The sequence below is a fragment of the Gouania willdenowi genome, chromosome 2 (assembly GCF_900634775.1).
Source record: "Gouania willdenowi chromosome 2, fGouWil2.1, whole genome shotgun sequence".
NCBI lineage: Eukaryota > Metazoa > Chordata > Actinopteri > Blenniiformes > Gobiesocidae > Gouania > Gouania willdenowi.
In genome coordinates this window covers 12988628-13012318 of record NC_041045.1, presented here as the reverse complement: position 1 = coordinate 13012318, position 23691 = coordinate 12988628, and the positions used below count along the sequence as shown (strand labels likewise).

The window sequence follows — 23691 nt, the reverse complement described above, 5'->3', positions numbered from 1 at the left end:
GACGGGAGTTTTGAGGCTCCTCCCCAAAACAATCTTCAATGGAAACACATTCAAAGCGCAATCATACTTTGTCGACATTTAGAAATATCGCTTTTATTTTGCAAAAACTGTAATGGAAACAGCTAATGAGATACTGATTCCTAACTAACGGTAAAGCAATCTAGTTTTGACTGTATAGTTTACTGATTTTTGTTTGTTGGGATATTACCACTGCTGGTTTTGCTGGCAGCTTTAAATGGTAATGGTGTTTTTGGGGGTTTCACCAAACATGTCTGTTAGTTTGGAAACTTTCCTCCTGGATCTGCAGCTGTGGTCAGGAAGCAGTGCGTTCTCAGGAACAGGAAGCTGAGAGGGCTGATGGAGATCAGTGGTGATGGAGGAGATAAGGGGCCTCCAATTTGTAGCTCTTTCATGCAGCGTTAGTGCAGGGGGACTAAAATAAGCTAGTGTGTGTTTCCTGTCCTGAATGGCTTCGTGGCACGACAGCAATAAGTGGACTGGAGCCGCGTTGGTCTTCAAACTTCCTCTATCCCTCATTTTCCTCCATCCCCATATTGAAATGTTGTTCTTCATCCCTTCCTATGTTAATGACACATCACAGTGATAGCATAGTTTCTTAACTCACTGCTCTCGAGCCACATGTAGCTCTTTAGCTCCTCTACTGAGGCTCCTATCAAAGATGAAACATGATATCAGTCCCTCTTTTTGCACAGCCAACTTAATCAAATTACATCATCATGCAAATCTCCTTTTGGTCAAGTAAGCAAGAGTGTAGAGTGGATCTTTGGCGGCGAAGTCACACCTATAGAGCAACTCCTGCCATTGAGTATTGACTAGTTTGCTCAAACCTCTATTAAGTAGTTGAAAAAGTAACATTTCTGAGGCATACTGTGTGTAATATTGCAATGAAATGTGAGTAAAACTCATGATGAGTGACTTGAAAGATGTTTAAATTCAACTAGTGCCTCAGTTTAACTGGTGACTGAGTCTAATGGCGCGTTCACACCAAACACGTCCAAAGCGTCAACAGCATCACGTTTACAGTACATTAACAATATATGGTGCCTCCTGTGCGGCGTGTTTTGAAGCTTTTCGCATGGCGTTCAAACTTTTGATGTGCGTCTGGCGCCACCAACACGGCCGACGCTGGAGTTGGGATTGTTGAACTTTTGGGGCATATCGCGGCGCGTTGACCAATCAGGAGCTTTACACAACCGTGACGTATTCAGAATAATGAAGAAAGTACAAAAAAACTGACCTGACCGGCGCGGAGACAGATGGACAGGCACTCTTCTGCTGGAATAGAGCGCCTGTAGTTGGTGTCCTGGTAGGAGATGCGAGCACCAAGGTCATCAAACTGGGCACAGGAGAGATGGAAGTAGCGCTGAAAGCGACTGTCTTCCGAGTGCAGCTCTAGTGAATCCAGACATGGAGACGAGGCTCAAATAAAGCCAAGCCACTGTCTCGATAATGTGGAGCCGATGAACAGGAGTCGGAGAAAATACATTCGACCGGAAACACAATTAATGTGTTGAGAAGGCATTCTCAACACATTAATGTTCCCCACCACTTCACAGTCACTGGGTGAATTATGAACGTAACTGCCACAATATCATCCATTGTATGAACACCACCGGCAACAGAGAAGCCCCTCCCCTCAACGCACTCCCCAACTTGTTTGGACGTGCGTCCCGCTGGTGACAAGCGTATTGAATGAGCACAAGCGTTCGGTCGATTCGGCGGCGCATCGTGGCTGAAGTCCGTCAGCCTTGTGTAAGCCACATATACTTCTGAAACCGGCAGCTGCTTGAGTCCCCCGTGGCGACCGGAATCACCATTTAGTCTGGTTACAGACTGTGTGTCACAACAGCCAAACTGACTCCTTCGAGCAAAATAGCGGCGAACGTGTCTCACGAACGCAACTGCTGCTCTAAAAGGACTTTTAAAGAAAATAACCTGATTAAACCTCTACCTTTATAGAAAATCTTTGATAGAGCTTCATTATAGCTACCATCTAAAATAGTAGCAGTTGCCAATATCATTGGTGCTTGCACCCTTGGTGGTATCTTCACGCACAAATTGCACATGAGACTCTTCTGAAGCAAAAGTGTTTGTAGCAAAAGTTATGAGTGCATTGATGAGATTCTCACAGGAAAATAACCATTTATTCGTTCGTTTCATTTGTTTTTGTTTGAAAAACTTAAACAAACCGATTCTCTGTAATATTCTCTGCACTGGAAACCTTTATAATGTGATGGAAATAATCCATATCTTGTTAAATTATTGTGAATCTGAGCTCTTTTCTGTATTGTTATGAAATAATTCGAAGGCAATCAGGTTTTTCTTTTGGCAAATTGACCAGTTTAGGCAAAGTTATAGAAAATAATAAAGCCTCAAAATGCTGCAACTTTTGCCGCAGTTATTTTGAAAAAGTTGCCGCAAAATTAGGCATTTCAGGCCGCAACAATCACAAAAATTGGCTACAAAATCCTGGAGAGACTGAATCACAGTAGTTGAACTATATTTAGCATGTTTGGTATAATTTCAAGAAGTTTAATAGCCAGTAAAGTTGTCTGAACAAAAAAAGACCAAGAAACGGAATCCTAGCAAAAATTGGTAAACTGACGCGGAGATGATGCGGAAATTGAGAAAATTTTAAAACAGAAAATCATAGTCCCTACTCATGTTACACTAAGTTAATGCAATAACTCAGTATTTTGTCATTGCGTGGCAACCAGTGGAATTGAAAATTCACTCAACTGGATTTTAGAGTAGTTGTCATCATGGAGACACTAGCTTGATAAGTCACTTTACTGAAACCAAGCACTCCAAAACTATTTGACTTTCATTAGGAAACTCTGAGAAGACACTAGGATTGTAACAAAATTGCGAGGCACAATATTTAGCAAAATAAAAAACGGCATCATAAAATTCAAAAGTTCACAAAATAAAATCAAGTAAAAAAAAGTTTCAAAAAAAGCGCAGCGTAGCGATGATATTTGACCCTCTTGCTTCCCATAGACGCTCAGACGTGGCAGTGTTTACAAGATGGCGGACAATGCGGATTCTCCGTCGGATCATAAGTCGGTTGTATGTAGTGATGCATCAAAAACACAACCCGGTTGAAATAGCGCACGCTTGTTTGGATCCTACGTGTCCGTTGAGTGGTTGTATATCAAAACATCTGAGCACTAAAGCATCTTCTAAGCAGAGATTGAGACGGACCACCGTGAAAACAATTAAATGAAAATGCTTCGGCAAAATGAACGTTGCAGCTGTTGAATTAAACCGTTCCATGTCATACTCAATGACTGCTGTGAAACAAAGGAGTTAACCCCGAAGTTGAGGATAGCTTTGCCCCCCGGAGCGTGTGTCTTTCGACCACAGTCTGAAGACAAGACACAGGAAAGGTTAACATTCCTTAGAACACTCTGCATTCCTTTGTTGTTGCACGTCTAATGTGGCAGTAATACTTTTTAAGTATAATGCTAAGAAATGGTTGGACCTGGACTAGGTACGTCACGTTCTGTGACGTGTATTTGTGGAAAAAGTGTTTCCATAGCGCTTTTGCGACACATTTCAATATCAAAATGCCTTTAATACCTCCTCATGAAAGCGTGAAACTTTTGCTGTCAAATTGTTTTTCATCAACAAGGATTTGTTACACATTTGTGTACTTTTCATTGGGAATTTTTTTGTCATTTTTTTTGTTTCGTGAGTATTTCGTATCGTGAGCCCCATATCGTATTTCATATCGTATCTTGAGTTGACTATTTTGTGACACCCTTAGAAAACACAAATTTTAACAAAGTGCCAGTGAAAGGAAATGCAAAATAATGAGAGTGAGAGAGAAACTCAACTCTCCTGCTGCAGTGTGAGTTTCTTCCCGCACACACACACAGAAAATCAGCCTCGCGTGTGAACTTTCAACCCTGGGCATCCTGAGCCCAGAGAGGAAAGAGGCCGGAGGAGGAAGGGGGAGCATAGAACACACACACACACACACACACACACACTGCAGCCAACAAGCTGATGTGTCTCCATTGGCTTTACAACCTTCGTGTGATTACACGTTTCCCCGTTTGGAGCCGATCACTACCCTCAGACTCTAAAATCCAATCAATCCGCTGTCAAGGTCGGGCACTTACACTGTTTCAAACGTTATCCCATAAAGCTAAAAACATTGTCCTCTGCCAACATATTGAAATAATTACACTGCTGCTAATCAACGATTAGAGCGGTTACAACCACTGGAGAAAAATCTATAAACTTCAACTGCACCCCCAAAATAATGCAGAACTGCAGGAGCAGAAAGTCTGACTTTTGAGTCTGGCTTAAATAAGACAGAGTTTAGTCATTCAGATTTTTCAACCTAAGCCTGAATGAGTTCATGATTTTTTACTAGTGTTAGAGGGAAAATACAGACAGAAAAACAACTTGTGATGCCGGATGCTAGCTGTTAGCTACTCCAACAACAGTAGAGACCTTTGGGGGCGCACGCGCAAAGAAAGAAAAACAAGGAGTTTGAAATAAACTTGAATTAAAATAAATACATTAAATAACAAAATAAATAAGACGAAATATACTTGCATAAAAAGATACTTAACTGCCCAAATAGCAGCAGCAGCTGGACACACATTAAGTGGTTAGCCTGTTGGCTAACACTACAATGTAATGTTTATGTTAAGGTTCCAGCTTCATTCATAGAGACACAGGTTCATGTAACGTGATAAGTTGGAGCTGTTTGGACTTCTGGACTTGTTTACCCACATATTTGTACCAAGAGGTCTTTATGATAACTCGGGAAGCGCCAAAATAAAATTTATTGGCCGAAACCGAAAGTGAGAAAACCACGGCGGAAAACCAAAACACCACAAGAAATGATTATGCCATTTATTTAGTACTGTTGCATTTATGGCTCTGAATGTTGCCAACCTCACTAAAAATGAAAGCGTTGCAATTGCATGAATTAATATTAATGCTTTAAAAAATAAAAATAAAAATGTGAAAAAACCCACTTATAATATTTATTTAGTAGTGACAGTCCAACATTGCACAATATAATACATATTCACATATGTTGACCCATTATTGTCACTTTTATCCTCTTTTAATCATATTCGTGCTTGTTTTGCCAATTTAACCACATTCACCATTTTTCATGCCCATTACTTGCCATTTTCAACTAATTGTTCTTACTTTTTACATTACATGACCCCAACTCCCTAAGTGTTCCTACTAACTGTTCCAATAGTGACACTTTGATGCTTTTTACCACTTTTTCTGTCCAGTTTTGGCCTCTCTAATTTGCAACTTTTAACCAATTTCTGTGGTTTTTAAAATCCCATTTCACCACCTTTTCCACCATTATTTTATAACTTTTATCTCATTTTATTTCTGATTAAAGTAATGATTTACATCTTTAAGATGACCATATACTGTGGGCCAAATAATAATAAACTTTTTGGATAACAGTGGATATTATTCACATAAATAAATAGATGTTCATATTCATAGAACAATAGACCATAATTTTGCTGACTTCATGGATGGGCCCCAAAAGCTCTCCCCTTTATTCGTCCTTATAGATGACTTTGTCTTCACATGACTGTTCTTCAATCTTCATGTCTGTGTTCAACCACCTTCAGGTAGTGGGGGTCCCCTGTCTCTAGAACCTTTATTTTGGGGATTGTGGGCTGAAAAGGTCAGAAACCACTGCATTGCGCTGACAGAATTTAAAGCTGAATTCATGCTGCTGATGTCAGGATTTTTTGGAGCCACTCGTTAGGCGTCGACGTGACAGAAACGCAACACTTTTTTGCTCCGTCTCAACCTTAACCAAGTGCTCAGATTTCTTGGGATACGGCCACTCCTTGTACACGTTGGCCCGTTTCAAGACACGAGTGCTGACTGCGGTATTTAGTCACCACAACATCCTGTTTTTACCGGGTTGTTTTGGTGAAAAACCAAAAATTAAGTTTTGGGCAGACAAAGTGCTTTAAGAAGTGTCTTCTTCTTTGATTGTACGCCACAAATTAATCAGTGTATGGGAAACACTGCAAAAGTTAACTCCATTGACCGTATTAAACTTGATTACGCAAGCTTAATATCCCGTTATGAAACGGAACCAAAATGTAAACGTGTAAACTGACATGGAAATGGGTGAACTCGGGAACTGAATGTCTGTGAGGCCAGTGATATGTGGGTCAAACTGGATCCTTCAGTGTTTGGGAGGCAGTAAGTGACTCCAACGTAAATACGCAGTGATTTAGGGATGAACTGCAGAGCTGCAGTTACTCATAATGAGAGTGCGGATGACTTGTGCGAGTGTAAGAGCGTCTGGTCGGATCAGGAATGTAAACACTGAGACATCTCCTCCAAGTTGGCCCTCAGGGTGGCATTCTTGGGGTCAAAGGTCAGGGAGGAGCAGATTCTGGCCGCCCAACTTGCGATGGCCCAGACTGAGCCCAAGATGGAATTTTCTTTGCACAAAAGGTTGATTTAGTAATGATCATCAACATATTTAAGATAATAAATTAATGGTGATTTATGTATGGATGCATAGTTGGAAAGAGCTCATAACTAGGTAGCTATTATTCGTAAATACATACATTTGCGATACATTTGATTTAATGGTCTAGAAACATGTTTGAGGTTTCTCTCCTCAGTGATTGAGTATAAAGCCCTGTCATGGAAATAAAAGCTCAGCTATGGTGCCAATTACTCTGCGTCTCCAAAAGTGGCTGATCAAGGCCACAGAGACACAATGGGAACCGTCGTCAGACAGCAGATGATCTTGGTTAAGGATAAGCAAAGAGGATTTGAAAAGCTTTAGAAGCAAACGAAGACGCTGAAAACTCTGAAACTGAAACCCGGCTGGCTTCCCAAACCAGAGTGGTGGGCGTTCGTGTCCAAACCTGCAGCGTTTGGATGCAAGTGTTGGAGATCTCGCCGTCCGCTTGGAGGAAGAACAATGACTCCACTCAGCTCTCCGGTTTCAAAGTGCTGAGAGAAAACCACAGAGTTCTGCGGAACGGCTGGTTGGAAGGAGGGAGGAGAGTATGAGTGGAAAAACAAGGGAAGACTCAGAGCAGCCTGGAATGACTGTCAGGAAACGTTGAAGAAATACTCAAACGTAAACATTAAAGGACAGAGGAAAAGCTTTTATTCTCAGGGATTTAATGACAAACAATAAATTGTTGACCTTTTACTTGAATGCTTTCTCAGAACGTCCAGGAAATAGCGATGTTGCGATCACCGCAACTTTCTGTAATTTTAGCCGAACTTACTAAAGATTCTGGTTGATTTGACGCTGCAACGTGGCTGAAGTTCGTCCGCCTTTTGTAAGCCACATCTACTTTTGAAGCCAGGAACCACCATCAGCCTCTGGAAGTGTTAGCGGAATCACCATTTAGTCTGGTTACAGACTGTGTGACAACAGCCAAACTCACTCTTTCGAGCCAAATATCGGCAAACGTGTCTCACGAACACAAGCGTATAATAATCTCCTGCTGCTCTAGAAGAACTTTTAAAGAAAATAACCTGATTAAACCTCTACTATTATATACTATAATCTTTGATAGAGCTTCATTACAGATACCTTCTAAAATGGTAGCAGTGACCAATATAATTGGTGCTTGCGCACCTTGGTGGCATCTCCACGCACACATTTACAAAATTGTTGAAACACAAATATACAAAATAAATGTGAATTCAGAAAAATGTTTATAATTTCAAAATAAGAATTTTAAAATCTATCAAGAAGAGATATCAAGTGTTATAAAGGACTATAATAATTTGTTAATTTGTTAATTCAAACACTAATTTGTTCCATAAAAAAATTGAAAAAATACATTTTGTCATTAAATATTGAAGAGAATAAGAATTTCATCATATTGTACATTATTTAAGAACATTAAACCAAATAAAGTTAAAGAAGAATACACAGTATAGGTAAAAAATAAACAGATAATGGTGAATAAATGGCAAGGTAGGAGTCGTCACACATTAATGAAGGCGCTCTTTGTTTTGGGGTTTCTCTGAATTCAGGCGGACTTCCTTTACTCACTCAGTGCCATTGACAAGATAACTTGTCATTTCAAATCTAAACGCTCAGTGTCATTGATGAGATAACTCTTCATTTGCATTTTTTTCACGGAGATTACTAGAAAATACCCTGGCGGAGGTCCCTCATCAATATCTAAGCTGTGATGTAGTGACCAACTGGTGCCCTGAAGGTGGCAGCAGTGCACATTTAGATGTGAGATTTGCCACTGATGCTACCATTAGCTGGGGGGGAAAAGCAGGAACGAGGGAGATTATGGCGCTATGAAGTGATATCGTGAAGTATCCAGCAGCTCACAGCACCACACAGAACATTTGTGGACCTGAGTGGATTATTCATAATGTTGCGATCGTGAGATAAAACCATCAACTAACCGAGCTAAAGCTGTGTCGAGAGGAAGAGGAAGTAACGTTTGTGTGATCAACGGGGGGAGGGTGGGCCTCAACTGTGAGCCAGATAGCAAAATAATAGGTGACATGTAGATGGTAGCAGCGCACCTTTGATGCAGAGCTCAGAGGGAGAGGAAAGGAGTTCATAAGACAGAAATTGGCGCTACAAAAGATGATGTCGATATTCCCACCAGCGCACAGCCGACCAGAGCATGTGTGGAACTTTAGCGTATTATTGGAGTGTGGCGATGGTGAGATAAAACGATGGAAAAAAATGGGGCAAGCAGTGATACTCGGCATGTCCGGGAGGAGGAGGAAGTTACGTGTGTGCAGACTGACGGGAGAGAAACTTGGAGGAACGCCAAAATATAGTAAGAAATCCATTCAACTCTCACCCAGACAGCAAAATAATTTTCTTATCAAAAGCCCTGTCTCGGTGTTTTTTTGTTTTTGTTTTATATAAGGAAACAATGTTCAGATGTTAGAATTGTCACTAAAGTCACTGACAGGGTTATTTTAGAAAAAGGCTGTTTTCTCAGCTTTTTGCTCTGAAACTGAAGATTTGTGTCAAACTTGCTCTATTCAATGGCTGATTACAAAAGAACAAAACAAGAAGAACAGAATTTATTTTCCTGATGAAAGTAAAGGCTTCAATCTTTCAGAAACTGGCGTCAAATTTCAGATTGTCATAGTAGAAAATATTCTGTGGGTCTTTAAAAATCAGTCAAAATGCTCAAAAACGGCTGGCACTGAGGGGGGGAGAAATTCTGAAAATGGCTGGCACTGAATGAGTTAAAAAGATGTGCGTTAGGATCTCATGTGGAAGTGATCGTATGTTGGAGAAGTCTGAGGCTCTTTACAGCCTCATAAAGTTACTGTCAAACCATCTGAGCGCTGTTAATGTTCAGCACAGAGTGAGTAAAGAGCAGCTTTTTCATGTGTGCACTGCAGCCCGAGGCCTCCTCTGTGTTAGAGACCCACTGAGGAGGAGGTGGAGGTGGAGGTGGAGAGTTTGGGGCTTTCTCCCGTTTTTACAGGGTTTCTGAAAGCGCTGAGAGTCAGCTGGTCCTTGTTAACGACAGTCCGTGGCCAATGAAGTGGGTTTAAAATGGCGTCAATCATAGCTGGGAGTTTCCCGGGGCACCTGAGGATCCAACAACTCCTTTACTATCATCCACTTTGATAGGAAGCATTATCGTCATTTCCCATGCTTTGAACAATGACGTAGCTAATTTGTGAATGTTTCCGGTTTTCAAGCTGCATGACGCAGAAAAAATTAAGCTGCATCACGTTAGACCAGGTGGATTGATGAAACTGTTTACATTAAATTGTTCGTGCTCCCACTGAATTATTCTATTTTGTCATTTTGTCATGATGCACACGCTCATCATGGTAACGACACAGTGAAATGTTGTCAGAAAGAGAAAGACAGTGCTGCAGCAGCCTATATAAAGTAAGAAAGTAAAAGTCAGCCACTTTGTAATAGAAGGAAACAAACGTCTTCAAGTTACAGTATTAAATCACCGCATTAGTCTTGTTCGGGAGTGGTCGGGGCTCTGTGGGCTGGGGTGCGAAGCGGGGCTGGAGGAGCAGCTTTTGCATCTTTTTACGTTGTGACGTCATCTTCGTAAGTCTCTAAAGTAACAGTTAATTTGTTTACTGTAAGGAGTAGAAAGTAGAGATATTTGTTTAAAAAAGTAAGAAGTAAAAGTAAGTAAAAAGTCGCCAAAAAAGTAAATACAGATACCAGAAAAAACTGCTTTCGTATAGTAACAAAGTATTTGTACTTGGTTACTTGTCACCCTCACTGGAAAGATACCCAACGTGTTTGGAAGGAAACTGGGAAAGACAAAACGGCCGCTGCACAGACTGTCAGAAAACCTCCTTAAAGATGTGGAGAAGACGACACACTGACTCCAAAACCACACAAAACAACAACAACAAAGACTCTCTCACACTGGTGTGTTCTCGGTGTGGGACTAAAATAGCTGGTTGTTGTGACTTTGGGCCGTGGTATGTTGGAGGGGGTTTGCTCTGAGCGTGCCCAGACTCACTAACACAAAGGCCTGAGTGACACACACAGCGTTGGTAAACAGCGCACATGCCATACATTGTTTATGTTATTAGCTTCACGTTCTCACTTTCAGCTGTTATTCAGCCCCAAAAAATGTGTCAGCGCAAGCCCGTCGCCACACGTCGTCTCTAAATTTAACCTGCTTACAAATTCATTGGTAGAGGGATCTTAAATATAGTCCACACCACGTGGGGACCACACGGGACCCTCTGCCTCATTTTGTGTCAAACATACTCCAAAAACACACATACCACAATAAAAAATACACACAATGAGAAATTATTCCAAAAACACACAAGTCAATTACATTTGTACATAAAAATAACAGTAAAAATATCAAAGACGACACACTAAAATGACTAATAGCACAGCAAACACCGATCAAAATACTGTACATAAATTGGCAGAAAAATATACAAAACAACAATAAAAATACACAAAATCACTCCAGAAGCACACCACACAGCTACAAAAATACATAAAAAAAATATACAAAGCAAAAATACACAAAATGACTCCAAAAACACACAAAATGCACAAAACCCTAGCAAAAATACACACCGACAAAATACTATTCCAAAAACACACAAAACAATTCAAAAAATACATAAAAATAAAAAAATTTTTTTATTAAAAATATGCAAACAACTACTGACAATTACAGAAATACACAAAAATTACGAATAGCACAGTAAACATCAATCAAAATACACAATTTGGGAGAAAAATATACAAAGCAAAAATACACAAAATGACAAAAGAATGCACAAAACCATAGCAAAAATACACACCGACAAAATACTATTCCAAAAACATAGAAGACAATTAGAAAAATACTCCAAAATATACAAATCAACAATAAAAACTGCACAAAATCACTCCAGAAACACACCACACAACTACAAAAATACATAAAAAATAGCAAAAAAAAAAAAAATGTATATATATATATATATAGGGGTGGGCGATATGAGAAAAATATCATGTCACGATTTTTTCTTTGTGAAATCTCGATCACGATTTTATCACAATTTTTTTTTTTATTGAAATCACTTAGACTATTTTAAAGTTATTTACCAATAAAACAAACCAAACCACCTACTTCAAATATTCGCCCTAAATGGAAAAAAGGAATAAAAGATCATTTAGTACAAGGTAATTATTTATTTATTTTTTTGTATGTAAGCAGTTTATCAAACTGGTTCCTAGTACAATTAACATTAAACAAAAAGTCTTTTTACTTTGTTTAACTAAAGTGGTTTAACGTTAGCATCACTTGCTACATAACGAGGCAGCATATCAGTCTAGTGATTTCTATTTGTTATTGAGGTAACACACTCATATGAATAAAATCCTACTTTCAGCAGTGTTTGAACACCTCATTTCACACAGTTTAGACAATCATATCCTTTACAAGATAAAACGTGACTGCTTTGGTTACATTAGGCCTGGGTGATATGGACCAATATTCATATCTCTATATTTTTCCTCAAAATGGCAATAGGTGAGCCCCGTGAGCTACAGCAGCAGCAGATCTCTGCTACAGCCCAGCGACAGAGTTAGAGAAGAGAAACACATGCATTGTTTTCTCAAACATCTCTCAGAGCTTCAACACTTAGAACTGATGCAGACAGACAGACAGCGTACTTCTGCCCCGTTTCAGCGCTTTTTTAATCTTAATTAATGTTTGTAATGCTGACATGCTGACTAGCAAATGGTGTGATTTGGCAGAGAAAAAAAACATTGGATGTGCTGGTGTAGGGAGAAAAATATACACAAAATGACTCCAAAATCACACAAAAATGCCAAAAAGAATGCACAAAACCATAGCAAAAATACACACGGACAAAAAGTATTCCCAAAAGACAGAAAGCAATTAGAAAAATAATGAAAAATATACAAAATAACAATAAAAAATACACAATCACTCCAGAAACACACCACAGAACTACACAAAACCATAAAAATAGAAAAAACTTAAAAATACACCAACTACAAAAATACACAAAAATGACGTAATAGCACAGTAAACACCGATCAAAATACACAATTTGGGAGAAAAATGTACAACGCAAAAATACTCAAAATGCCTCCAAAAACACACAAAATGAGAGAAAAATACACAAAACCATAACAAAAAAAATATGCACAATACCAGAAATGCCCTAAAAATATCAAGATAATTTTTTTGTTATATTGGATTAGTTGATTTTTGGTGTCATTCAATTTTTACCGTTGTAATCTTTTTTTTTTTTTTTTTTATTACGGGTTCATTTGCAATGATCATGGAATGGTTACTATTCGGAAAAACCTGACATGGTTGATTGATCATTTCCGATGGTGAGTCAGAATCATCCATTGCCTGAAACACTGATGGTATGTGTTTGTGTCTTTGTGCTCCTGTAGACAGCAGGCGGTGCTTTCCCACCTCCCTCAGGTAAACTCTCGCCTCTCGGGCAGTTTTCTTGGGCTCTCTCGCTGCACAGCTTGATTTACGGCCGTGCCAGAGGAAAGCATGTGCTCTCACGTTTCCAGAGCAGGAAGCCTGTTTTCTTTGCCGGTGCAGACGGGCGCGTTTATTTATCCACAGAGTTTCTGCTGAGCTCAGACGCTCTTTCCCAGAAACACACTCACACCTTTGACTCGCACTGAGACGAGGAGAATAAGAGGACTTTATTGCCATGTATATATCTGTAAACGTTAGCATTCAGTGTCATACTGAATAAAGTGAAATGACTCAAGAGACAAACACGAGGCATATTTGACAACCAGTTGTTTTATCTGGAAAGATGAAAACTGACATGAAAAACTTCTTCTTTGTTAAACCTCGGAGCATCTTTTTGACCAAAAGTGGCGTTTTGGGCGTTTTTATTTGTTTGCCTCTAAATATTCCTGTCATTTTTAAGGCTGGTTGTATTAAATGTTGCCACTAGTGTTTGCTCAGTCGCGGTGGATTCTGGCAATTTGCAGTCGGAGTAGTAGGCGGGGCTTAATGAGCCTGTCTTTTTTTAAATTTAATTTAATTTAATTTTTAACCAATTACTAGTTATATGTAATGCTGTCTTTACATAGAGATGGTTTTAGCAAATATGACAAAAAGTCACTTTTATAAGAGTTACCTACTGCAGCTTTAAGAGTCTTCTTTTTCAAGAGAGTCCCGGAAGCAGTTAGGTTTAAGGGATAGCTTAAAGAGTGACTAAACCCCTGGTTTTTGCTGACCTGCCCCTATGGAGGAAATTAAAAAAATTCTTTGATTATGGGCGGGGCTCCTGGAGTACGTAAGACACGCCCAGTCTATACCATTAAATCTCAAAAAACTATCTTTGCTATGCTAGATAAGCTACTCAATATTCACTATTCTCTCAATCCAACCTACTCACCACAGATTGCAGAGTCCACAGGTGCTATTTTTATAAAAGGGGTGGAGTCAACTGTGATGTAAGAAGCAACCAAAACGTCACAAACCACTGTTTTCAGCCAATAGCAAAATTCAATTGTAATAGCCTGGTTTCAACCCATAGAGGGCAGTCACTAAATATGTTAAATATAAATACTTTAACAGCACTATTTGGGGTATTTTATTAGTTTATAGTAATTTAAAAAGATCTTCCTTTGTCTTATTTGTGTTTTAAATAAAAAGGAAATAATAATTATATGACAAATTATAAAGAAATATTAAACTTTTTTTTTTTAACTTAGAATCAATAAACTTGTTTTTTGATATATTAATATTTTAAGGTGTGTTTTTAGTTTTTTAAACAATCATTTAATTTGTAATGAAGTGCTTTTCTTATAATTAGTCATATTTAAAGAAGTTTCCAGAGGTGCATTCCATAAAGGAGGGTTAACAAACTGAGACAATCAATAAACTCTGGGTCAACATACCCCACGATGGGAAACTCAGGGTATCAGATTCCATTACAGTTGGTTTGAAGTTGGTCAACCTTGGATTACTTACGTGCTCGCGTGCGATAAAAAGCAATCATCAATGGATTGAAGGTTGCACGAACTACCATGGTAACCACCCGGAAAAGAGTGATTTATTCACCCTGATGGGTGAAATAAGTCGGTGTTTGAGGAATATGAGCCTGTTCTAAAGGTGCGGTCACACTGAACGCCATTTCAGTGACTATAGTGGCTTAAGTCACCTGTGATTACTAGCGCTTTTTGTTCCCTTCATCACTTTATCGCTTCAGCGACGTGACGAGCGGGGAATAATATGAATAAAATGTGTTTGAGGAGACGTGGCAGCAGCATAGGATGGCTGCATATAGAGCCCTCCCGTTACACTGGCCATAAAGAAAGTGGCTCAGAAACGGTGTTCAGGTGGGCAGAGCCAGGGTTTCTTGGATAAAACCTGTCAGCGAGCAGGTTTAGTTCACGGACAATGTTGCCATGGTGACATACTCAGAAAAGAACTTATCTCGCGTTTAGGAATGGGATACTCAGAGTTTCCCTCATTTGAGCCCGAACATACTCAGAGTTTGAACATAACCCGCTTTATAAAATACCCCTCTGGTGTTGAACAGAGTTGGTGAGGCTTTACTTTGTTGACGGTCTGGAGACATTAGCTGTTTCCGATCTGTAATTGTCACATTTAATCAGCCGTCACTTTAATGCGTTTCCTGCTTTAAAACGCATCGTTTTCTTCCATAAACACAAGCCATTGCTGCCAGTTTCCACTGCAGCCCATCAACTCTCTGTCTTCCGCCTCACACAGCGTGGATTTCTGTGGTCGAGTCTGTTCTGCTCGTTTGGCTTCAGGTCCAAACCCTCAAACGCACTTGTGTCAAACTCCAGGCCCGGGCGCCAAGTTTGGCTCCTTGGACTCTTTAACCTGGCCCCCATGGAGCAGAAGACAGAATAAAGTTTCTAAAATTAAACCTATTTTCTAATTTTTATTAGTCTTCACAGTATTTTATTTTGAAAAATTGCCACTTCTGCTTGTGCACACATCATTCCCCCACACACACTTGACTCAGAAGAAGTAAAATCTAGATTATAATATAATTATTTTGAATTGTTTTATTTAAAAAATGTAATCGTTATTTTTATTTTTAAATGTAATTTAAAGCATGTTTTGGAGGCAGTTTAAACACAGTTAAAGTTTTTTTTTGTTGCATTCTTATAATATTACAGGATAATAATATGCACTGCCAGTGTATAGATTATTGTAATATTTTAATTTTTTTTTGATTTCTCCATAATTTCGATTGAATAAGAAATTTTTTTTGTTTGTACTTTTCTTCAATTTTTATTTTTGATCATTTAGGAATTTTGTGTATTTTTGTTGTCCTTTTGTGTTATTGATTTAAATTTTGTGTATCTTTGTTGTCCTTTTGTGTTATTGATTTAAATTTTGTGTATCTTTGTTGTCCTTTTGTGTTATTGATTTAAATTTTGTGTATCTTTGTTGTCCTTTTGTGTTATTGATTTAAATTTTGTGTATTTTTGTTTTCTCATTTTGTATAATTTTGTTGTTCTGTGTAATTTTGTGTTTTTGATGTAAATTTTGTGTATCTGTGTTGTCTTTTTGTGTGATATTGTTGTCGTTTGGTGTGATTTTGTTGTTCCTTTGTTGTCATTTTGTGTTTTTAATGTAAATTCAATTTATTGTGTTATTTTTAAATTGTTACCGTGGAAGTACAAATCTGGATTATAATATTACAGGATATTAATTGGGCTTTACACAGAAGCGCATGTGTGTGTGTGTGCGCCCCACCTCCGCTGTAAACCTGGGAGTCTAACTTCGCTCTGGGGGCCGAAGCTATCCTCAGCTTGAGGGTTAACTCCCTTACTTCACAGCAGTCATTGAGTACAACATGGGACTCTGTTTTAATTCAACAGCTGCAATGCTTATTTTGCCAATCATTTAAAAACGGCATAAAGCTTGTAATTGATCTGCTCCGGTCACACACGCTCCCTCACTCTGCACACTGGTCGAACAACCAGCGCATTCATACACAGTTAAAGGGTCACGTACACACACACACTCTGACAACAAATGTTATGTTCAGGTCCTGCATGGAAATTATTCAACTCTTCCACTCCCTCGCAGTCACAAGGCTGCGTTTAGGTCCTGAAACATAATACTGTTTGATTCTCCATGAATCTGTATCAGGTAGTACTAAAGGAATTCAGTCTAAAAAAAACAACCTGAATTCATATGATCGGATCGGTGATCGGCCCAAAAATTGTGATCGTGTAAAGGTTAATATTAATATGCACTGCTAGCTCCATCCTTTGTTTTACTTCTGCCATTGTATAGATTATTCTAATATTTTTTTTTATTTTATTTATTTATTTTTTTTAATTTTATTTAACCGGACGTAGGGCTGGGCGATATATCGAATATACTCGATATATCGCAGCTTGTAGTCTGTGCGGTGTTGAAAATGACCATACCGTTAATCTCGCGGACTTTTTTTTTTTTTTTTTTTAAATATCTTAGTGGCATTATGCACAAAAGGTGCACTTAAATTTAGTGTTGTCTTGAAATGTCATCTTAATGACAACATGCACAAAAGGGCACTATTTCTTTTAAAATATTGTAGTGGCATTATGTACAAAAAGTGCACTTTAATTTTGTGTTTTGAAATGCCATGTGAGTTGCATCCTGCACTAATGTCTTGTTTTCAAATGTCTCTGTGACAATTTTGCACAGAACGTGCACTTTCTGTTGACAATTTTATGTTTGAGCCACTCACTGTTTAATAAATACAGTTATGTCAACTTTGACTTAGTTGTGATATCCCCTTTTTTGCATGAAAGTTTAAAATTGGCATATATTAATGCAGTATGATCAAGAATGTTTTAATGTAGACATATAGAATCATCATACTGGTGTGATTTTGTGCATCAAAGTGTTAATTCAAGGGTAATGCAAAATATCGAGATATATATCGTGTATCGTGACATGGCCTAAAAATATCGCGGTATTTATAAAAGGCCATATCGCCCAGCCCTAACCGGACGTTAGAAACCGGTTCCTATTTGGAACCGGTTCTCGGTGCCCAACCGTAGTTGTTGTTTTGTGTCATTTTGTTGTTGTTTTGTGTCATTTTGCCGTTGCTCTGTGTTTTTAATGTAAATTTATTTTTGTTGTTTTGGGAGCTTAAATTACAGTATGTTCATTGTTCTATTTTTTTTTTTTTTCATTTTATTTATTTATTTTATTTATTACAGTCGCACTCAGTGGTGTAAATGTAATGTCCATTGCTCTGTATTTGTTTTTTTAATTGTTTTTGTTTTTTATTTATTAATTTATTTTTATTTTTACATTTTTTTTTAATGACGATTTTGATTTTTTTCATTTTTGTTATATAATTGATACTGTAGGCAGAGATCTATTAGGGTCTGCTGGAGTAAAAGCTGCATTCATATCTGAATTCCTCTTCAGAAAGTCCAAAAGTCCAAAGCATGTGTTCTTTCTTCTCCTGCAGGTACGATGAAGGCCGGTCAGAGCAGCTCCAGTTGGTCCAGGGAACGCTCCCTCGTGTTCGGAGGAAACGCCCCCAACCCTCTTCCTTCATCCTCCTCTTCCATTGCTCCTCCTCCTTCTGTGGTGGCGTCCATCGATGGTGTGAGCTTCTCAGAGGGAGACCTGCTGCTCCAGGTGAAAAGACCAAAAACGTCATCAATCCTTTTAGAAACACTTTCACTTGCCATGTTTGATATTATATTTTACGTCTCTTCATGCGTGTAACAGTACGCCATAAACACCTCATATGAAAATCAAATGTAAAACAATCTAGATAATTAGAGGAAAAAAACAAGCATTTACAATGATTTACATTAAATTGCAGGCAACTTTCAATGGATACCTATTCTTTAGGGCAGGCGTTCTAAACCTTGGTGTGGGGACCCCATTTGGGGTCGCAAGACACTGTGAGGGGGTCGCCAGATGCCTTCAAGAAACTAAGAATGTTTTCTTAGCAATTTGAGCCCATTTTTGCATATTTTGACCCTTTTTCTGCAACTACCCAAAACTTGCCATATTTGAACCTATTTTCATCACCCTTTCTTATATTAGTTTTGCTCCTTTTAATGTATTTTTGCGATATTACTCCCATTTCTGACACTTCTCCATCAAATTTCAATGCCTTTTCTGCACATTCTTTCCACTTTCAACAAATTTCTGACACTTATAAACCCTTTCCACCACTTTTCCACCTTTATGTCGCATATGTGGACCCGTTACAGTAGTCCCTCGCTCTATCGCAGTTCACCTTTCATGGCCTCGGTGCAATTTTGGTTGCATTTTTCTTACAGTGTATGAAGGTGCATTGTGTTCTGCGATCTGAGTGGCTAATGCTGCATTCCCCCACCGGCGCTCCTTTTTCTCCTCTCATAAACATAAACCACCAGTGAAAAAAGCTGGTGTGATTAGCGGCTAATGCTATCCTAGCTCAGTGCTACAGAGATAACTTTTACCTGCTACTACCACCTCCTCGCTGATTCTCCTCCACGCCTAATCCTTCCCAGTCCGATCCCGGTTATAAAAGCCGTGTCATACAGCTCCAGGTGTCTGATCGCTAGCAGTGTGACTCTGAAGTGCTGTATATTTGAAAACAGGTTTATGTTTTAAAATCTACGAAGGTTTGAACTTTGAGAGTGTTTAAACAAGAGAGAAATGTTAATTTTTGTCTGAGAAAAGAGCATAAAGTGTGTGGTGAGGGGTTTTCAGCCTAAAACATGTAAAATAATGAATAACTACTTCATGGATGTCGTCTATTGCGGGTTATTTTTAGAACGTAACCCCCGCGATAAACGAGGGAAGAGTTTAATCTAATTGTTCCTACTTTTTAAATTACATTAAACCAACCCCTCCCCCCATTTCTGCCACTTTTAAGCCAATATTGACACTTTGAACCTTTTTTCACTACTCTTTTTGTTCGTTTTTGGCCACTCTCGAAGTGACACGATGTTGTTCTTATTCTGTCTTTGTGCAGGCGCTGAACGGCTTTGTGTTGGTGGTGACGGCTGAAGGCTACGTTTTCTACACGTCTCCAACCATCCAGGACTTCCTCGGCTTCCACCAGGTACAAAACACCAGGCCAGAGAATTAGAACAGGAGGCGTTTTGATCGGAAAGACAGAGAACTAGCCAAGAATAAAGATGTGAGGCTAAGTCCGAACTAAGCATGAGTAGAAAGTACACAATATATGCATTTCTTGTGTGAAGATATCTTAAGAATGTGTTTTTCAACACTTGTTGAAATGTCTTTTGTTTCAGTCGGACGTCGTCCATCAGAGCGTCTTTGAGTTGATCCACACAGACGACCGAGCGCTTTTCAGACGGCAACTGCACTTTTCCCTCAAACCCAGTACAGAGGGCTCTGCCAGTGCCAGTGAGAGAGACACACACACACGCACATGTTGTGTATTTTTGTTGTCCTGTGTAATTTTGTTGTTTTTGTGTAAGTTTGTTGGTTTTTTTTGTGTGTTTTTGATGTACATTTGTGTCATTTTGTTTGCTCTTTTTGTGTAATTGTGTTGTTGTTCTGTGTAATTTTATTGTTTTGTGTTTTTGATGTACATTTTGTTTTTTGTTTTTTGTTTTGTCATTTCGTTTTTTTTGATGTACATTTTGTTGTTTTTGTGTAATTTTGTTTTTGTTTTGTCATTTTGCGTTGCTCTGTGATTTTAATGTAAATTTATTTTTGTTGTTTTGGGAACTTAAATTACAGTAGCACTCTGTGGTGTAAACGTAATGTCTGTTGCACTATATTTGCTCGCCTGACACACACACACACACACACACACACACACACACACACACACACACACACACACACACACCAAGCTCTCGTCTTTTCAAGTTGTTTGTCGTTTTCTTTCCCGCTTTTTCTGTTTTATTAAATGTTTTGCATCTCGTTTACTTCTCCCATTGACTTCTTTCCATCTTTCATCTCTTTCTGTGTTTTTTATCTAACAATATCTATAAATTCTCTGCGCTCTGCTCGGTTAAGTAGTGAAATGTGCATTCCTCTGTGTGCAGGTGAGGATAGCAGTGCTGAGGTCAGCACTAATCTCACCACCTACAATCCTCTGGACATTCCTCCAGAAAACTCTTCCTTCCTGGAGAGAAACTTCTGCTGCCGTTTCCGCTGTCTGCTGGACAACTCCTCTGGCTTCCTGGTAACACACACACACACCCACGCACACACACACAGCAGTGCCCCCTGTGGACAGCCACACTCAGTGCATTTCCTCTGAAGGCTCTGAACTTCCATGGCCGGCTGAAGTTCCTGCACGGCCAGAACCGTGTGTCAGATGACGGGACGTTGGTTCCTCCGCAACTCGCCCTGTTCGCCATCGCCACGCCCCTGCAGCCACCGTCCATCCTGGAGATCCGCACCAAAACCCTCATTTTTCAGAGCAAACACAAGATGGACTTTACGCCCATGGGCATCGACTCCAGGTACTCAGACGAGGAAGAGCTAATAGACCATGGTAGAACAAAACACAACTGTATTTTTAAAGTATGATACATAAGAAGTGAGAAAATGATTGTTGTGGTCTCTGGAATTGGTGGCAAGGGTGTATTTCTGCACATTTTAGTGATATACACTGGTGAGGATTTTGCGCAAAATATTTTTGACTTTAATTTTGTCACTTTTTGTCATTTGACATCCAAAATAGATTTAGACGTGGCCCAAATTGTTTTGTTGAAGATGTGTCTCATCATTGTCGACATTTTGGTACCAAATATGACATGAACAGATTGTGACAACCTGCAAAATGCCTTTGCAGCATCAGTCACTTATTTTTCTCGTTTTTTTCCCACACCACCGGTTCACTCCCCTGTTCAGCCTCTTACTCTGACCTCACACTAACGCCCATCTCTGTCTCCTCGCCTATTCGCTTATCCCCGGTTCCTCCGCTGGGCAAGCCTCCTGCCTGCGGTAGTTAAATGGCATACCTCAGAGAGCCGTGGAGGAGCAGCATCGGTTTCTGGGTCGGAGCGGAGCGTGTCCGTGGAGACTGCATACCGGATTGTTCGAGGCCCTCACCAGTTGCGTCCTTACTGGAGGAAGTCCATCCACTCACGGTGCCAATCATTGCCGCAAATAGTTTTTAGAGCTGGAAACAGTCAGCCGCAGACCCAGACATTACCGCTTCCTGGTAGCTGCAAAGCGTCGCTGACGTCAGACGCACACCGCACGTACACGTCTGACCAGACACTGGACTGTCTGTGAGTTTCTTTTGTTTTGTGTTTCCTTTATTTCATATATTATTATTTACTGCTGTTATGATATTGAAGGAAGTATGTTAAAATAATATTGAATATGTTTATTCTAGCCTGCTTTGTGCAGTCAACTCACACTTCCGCCTGCCGTCTGTGTGACGTCATTGACTTTTTTTGCAGTACGTAAAAACGTTATGTTTAATATTTTTATATTTCATGTTGAAAGAAAGAATATGATTTCAAACACAGTTCTGTTTATTTAGATATGCTGTGGAGCAAGGAAATTTGGGGGAGTGAGAACTTCTGACTCCTCTGGACCTTTGTGGATGTATTTGAGTTGTAGCTGTATGATGTGTTTTGGAGAGCAAAGGACTCACTCACTTGTCTGTGTGTATATTTATTTGGTGTGGACAACTTCAATATACTTGTAAAGAATTACATTTCCTGAGTGTGTTGTTTTTTTTCAGTCTATATGTCATATGTAACAGGGTGTATGTCTAGGAGCATATGTCCTAGTGAGGTTTGACATTTTAAAGGAAACTCATCGACTGTACAGACAAAACAAAATTCATACTAATACAAATATCCTATACGTCAGGAGGGAAACCTGGCTGGCACCCATAAAAACAGAACCTAACATTCATAGCAACAATAACCATTCACAAACTGCCAAACCGTCACAAGATGTTTTGAAGTAAATTTATTTGACAATTATGTGTTTTTGATAAATCGCTAAAATCTTCCACAGGGTATATCATTAAAATGCGCTCAATAATAGACCTGCCACCAATTCCGGAGACCACAACAATCATTTTCTTACCTATTATATATCGTACTTTAAAAGTAAAAATACAGTTGCGTTTTGTTCTATTATGGGGGGGGGGGTATCTCCCCAAATACGCAAATATGATCCCTTTTGAGATATGGCCGTTAACCTATGATGGTGACTGTGGTGTTTGTGATGGTGACTGTGGTGTTTGTGATGGTGACTGTGGTGTTTGCGTCCACAGAGGGAAGATGGTCCTGGGCTACAATGAGATAGAGCTGTGTATGAAAGGCTCTGGTTACAGCTTCATCCACGCCGCTGACATGATGTACTGCGCAGACAACCACCTCCGCAGTAAGACGGCCTCACTCAAGCTATACGCAGACATCGCTACATTACAAACACTTAAATAGAACAAATAAACACGTATAACACCCACTACAGTGAAGAGTAGGAACGTCAAGTGAATGACAAGTGAAATGCTGAAATGTATTCATTTAAAGGCTGGGAATTTTGCACTCCAAACATTCATTTTCCGAGTTCCTGGTATACCCATAATACTGATGCACAAACCACAACACAAAAAGCAGGAGAACCCAAGGAGAAGTTGTTGCTGCGCTTTGTGGGCGTTGATTTCAGTTTATAATAATAACACCGAATGGAAAACAAAATTGTGCAAGAAAGAGTTAATCCATCACAAAAATAATAAATGATTGTAGTAGACAGTCGACCACTCAGTGGTAGAGGATGTGGGCGGGGCTAGAAGCACTGCTACAGATAGCATCGTCTGACCCAACTTATCAACTGCTATGTGTCATGGCAAATTTGCGGTCGACCTCATTTGGAGACATGATTTATTGCTCTGGTTGAGTGATGGAGTCCAGGCGAGGCATTGATGATTTTATAAAAAAGATTTATTATAAAATTAAATAAAAAAGGAGTAAAAAAGAAGCTTCCATCCTGAAAAAATGAAAGGCAAAAGGCTCGTGGCAGAGCAAAAAGGCAAGACCCACTCTAACTAACAGTTTCACAGCTTAAGCTTTTATACAGATAACAGAAAAAGTTCCACCCTGAGGTGAGGAGAAGGAGTGTATGGCCTTCAGCAGAGACTCTGTGTTGCACTGAGTACAATACGATCTGTACTGTTTAATCTAACATGATTCAGCTGTTCAAAAGTGCGAAGAGTAATGGAGTCATCATGTATTAA

General features: G+C 39.3%; 1 protein-coding gene across 1 annotated transcript in view; it reads left to right on the top strand.

Moving 5' to 3' along the window:
- Positions 1-23691, top strand: part of LOC114473661 (aryl hydrocarbon receptor-like) — a 69863-nt gene that overhangs the window by 38372 nt on the left and 7800 nt on the right. The window contains exons 3-8 of the mRNA XM_028463428.1: positions 17971-18143; positions 19480-19569; positions 19763-19877; positions 20528-20667; positions 20748-20950; positions 22729-22838. Of these exons, the coding sequence (XP_028319229.1) occupies positions 17971-18143; positions 19480-19569; positions 19763-19877; positions 20528-20667; positions 20748-20950; positions 22729-22838 (831 nt within the window). The remainder of the gene's footprint in view (positions 1-17970; positions 18144-19479; positions 19570-19762; positions 19878-20527; positions 20668-20747; positions 20951-22728; positions 22839-23691) is intronic.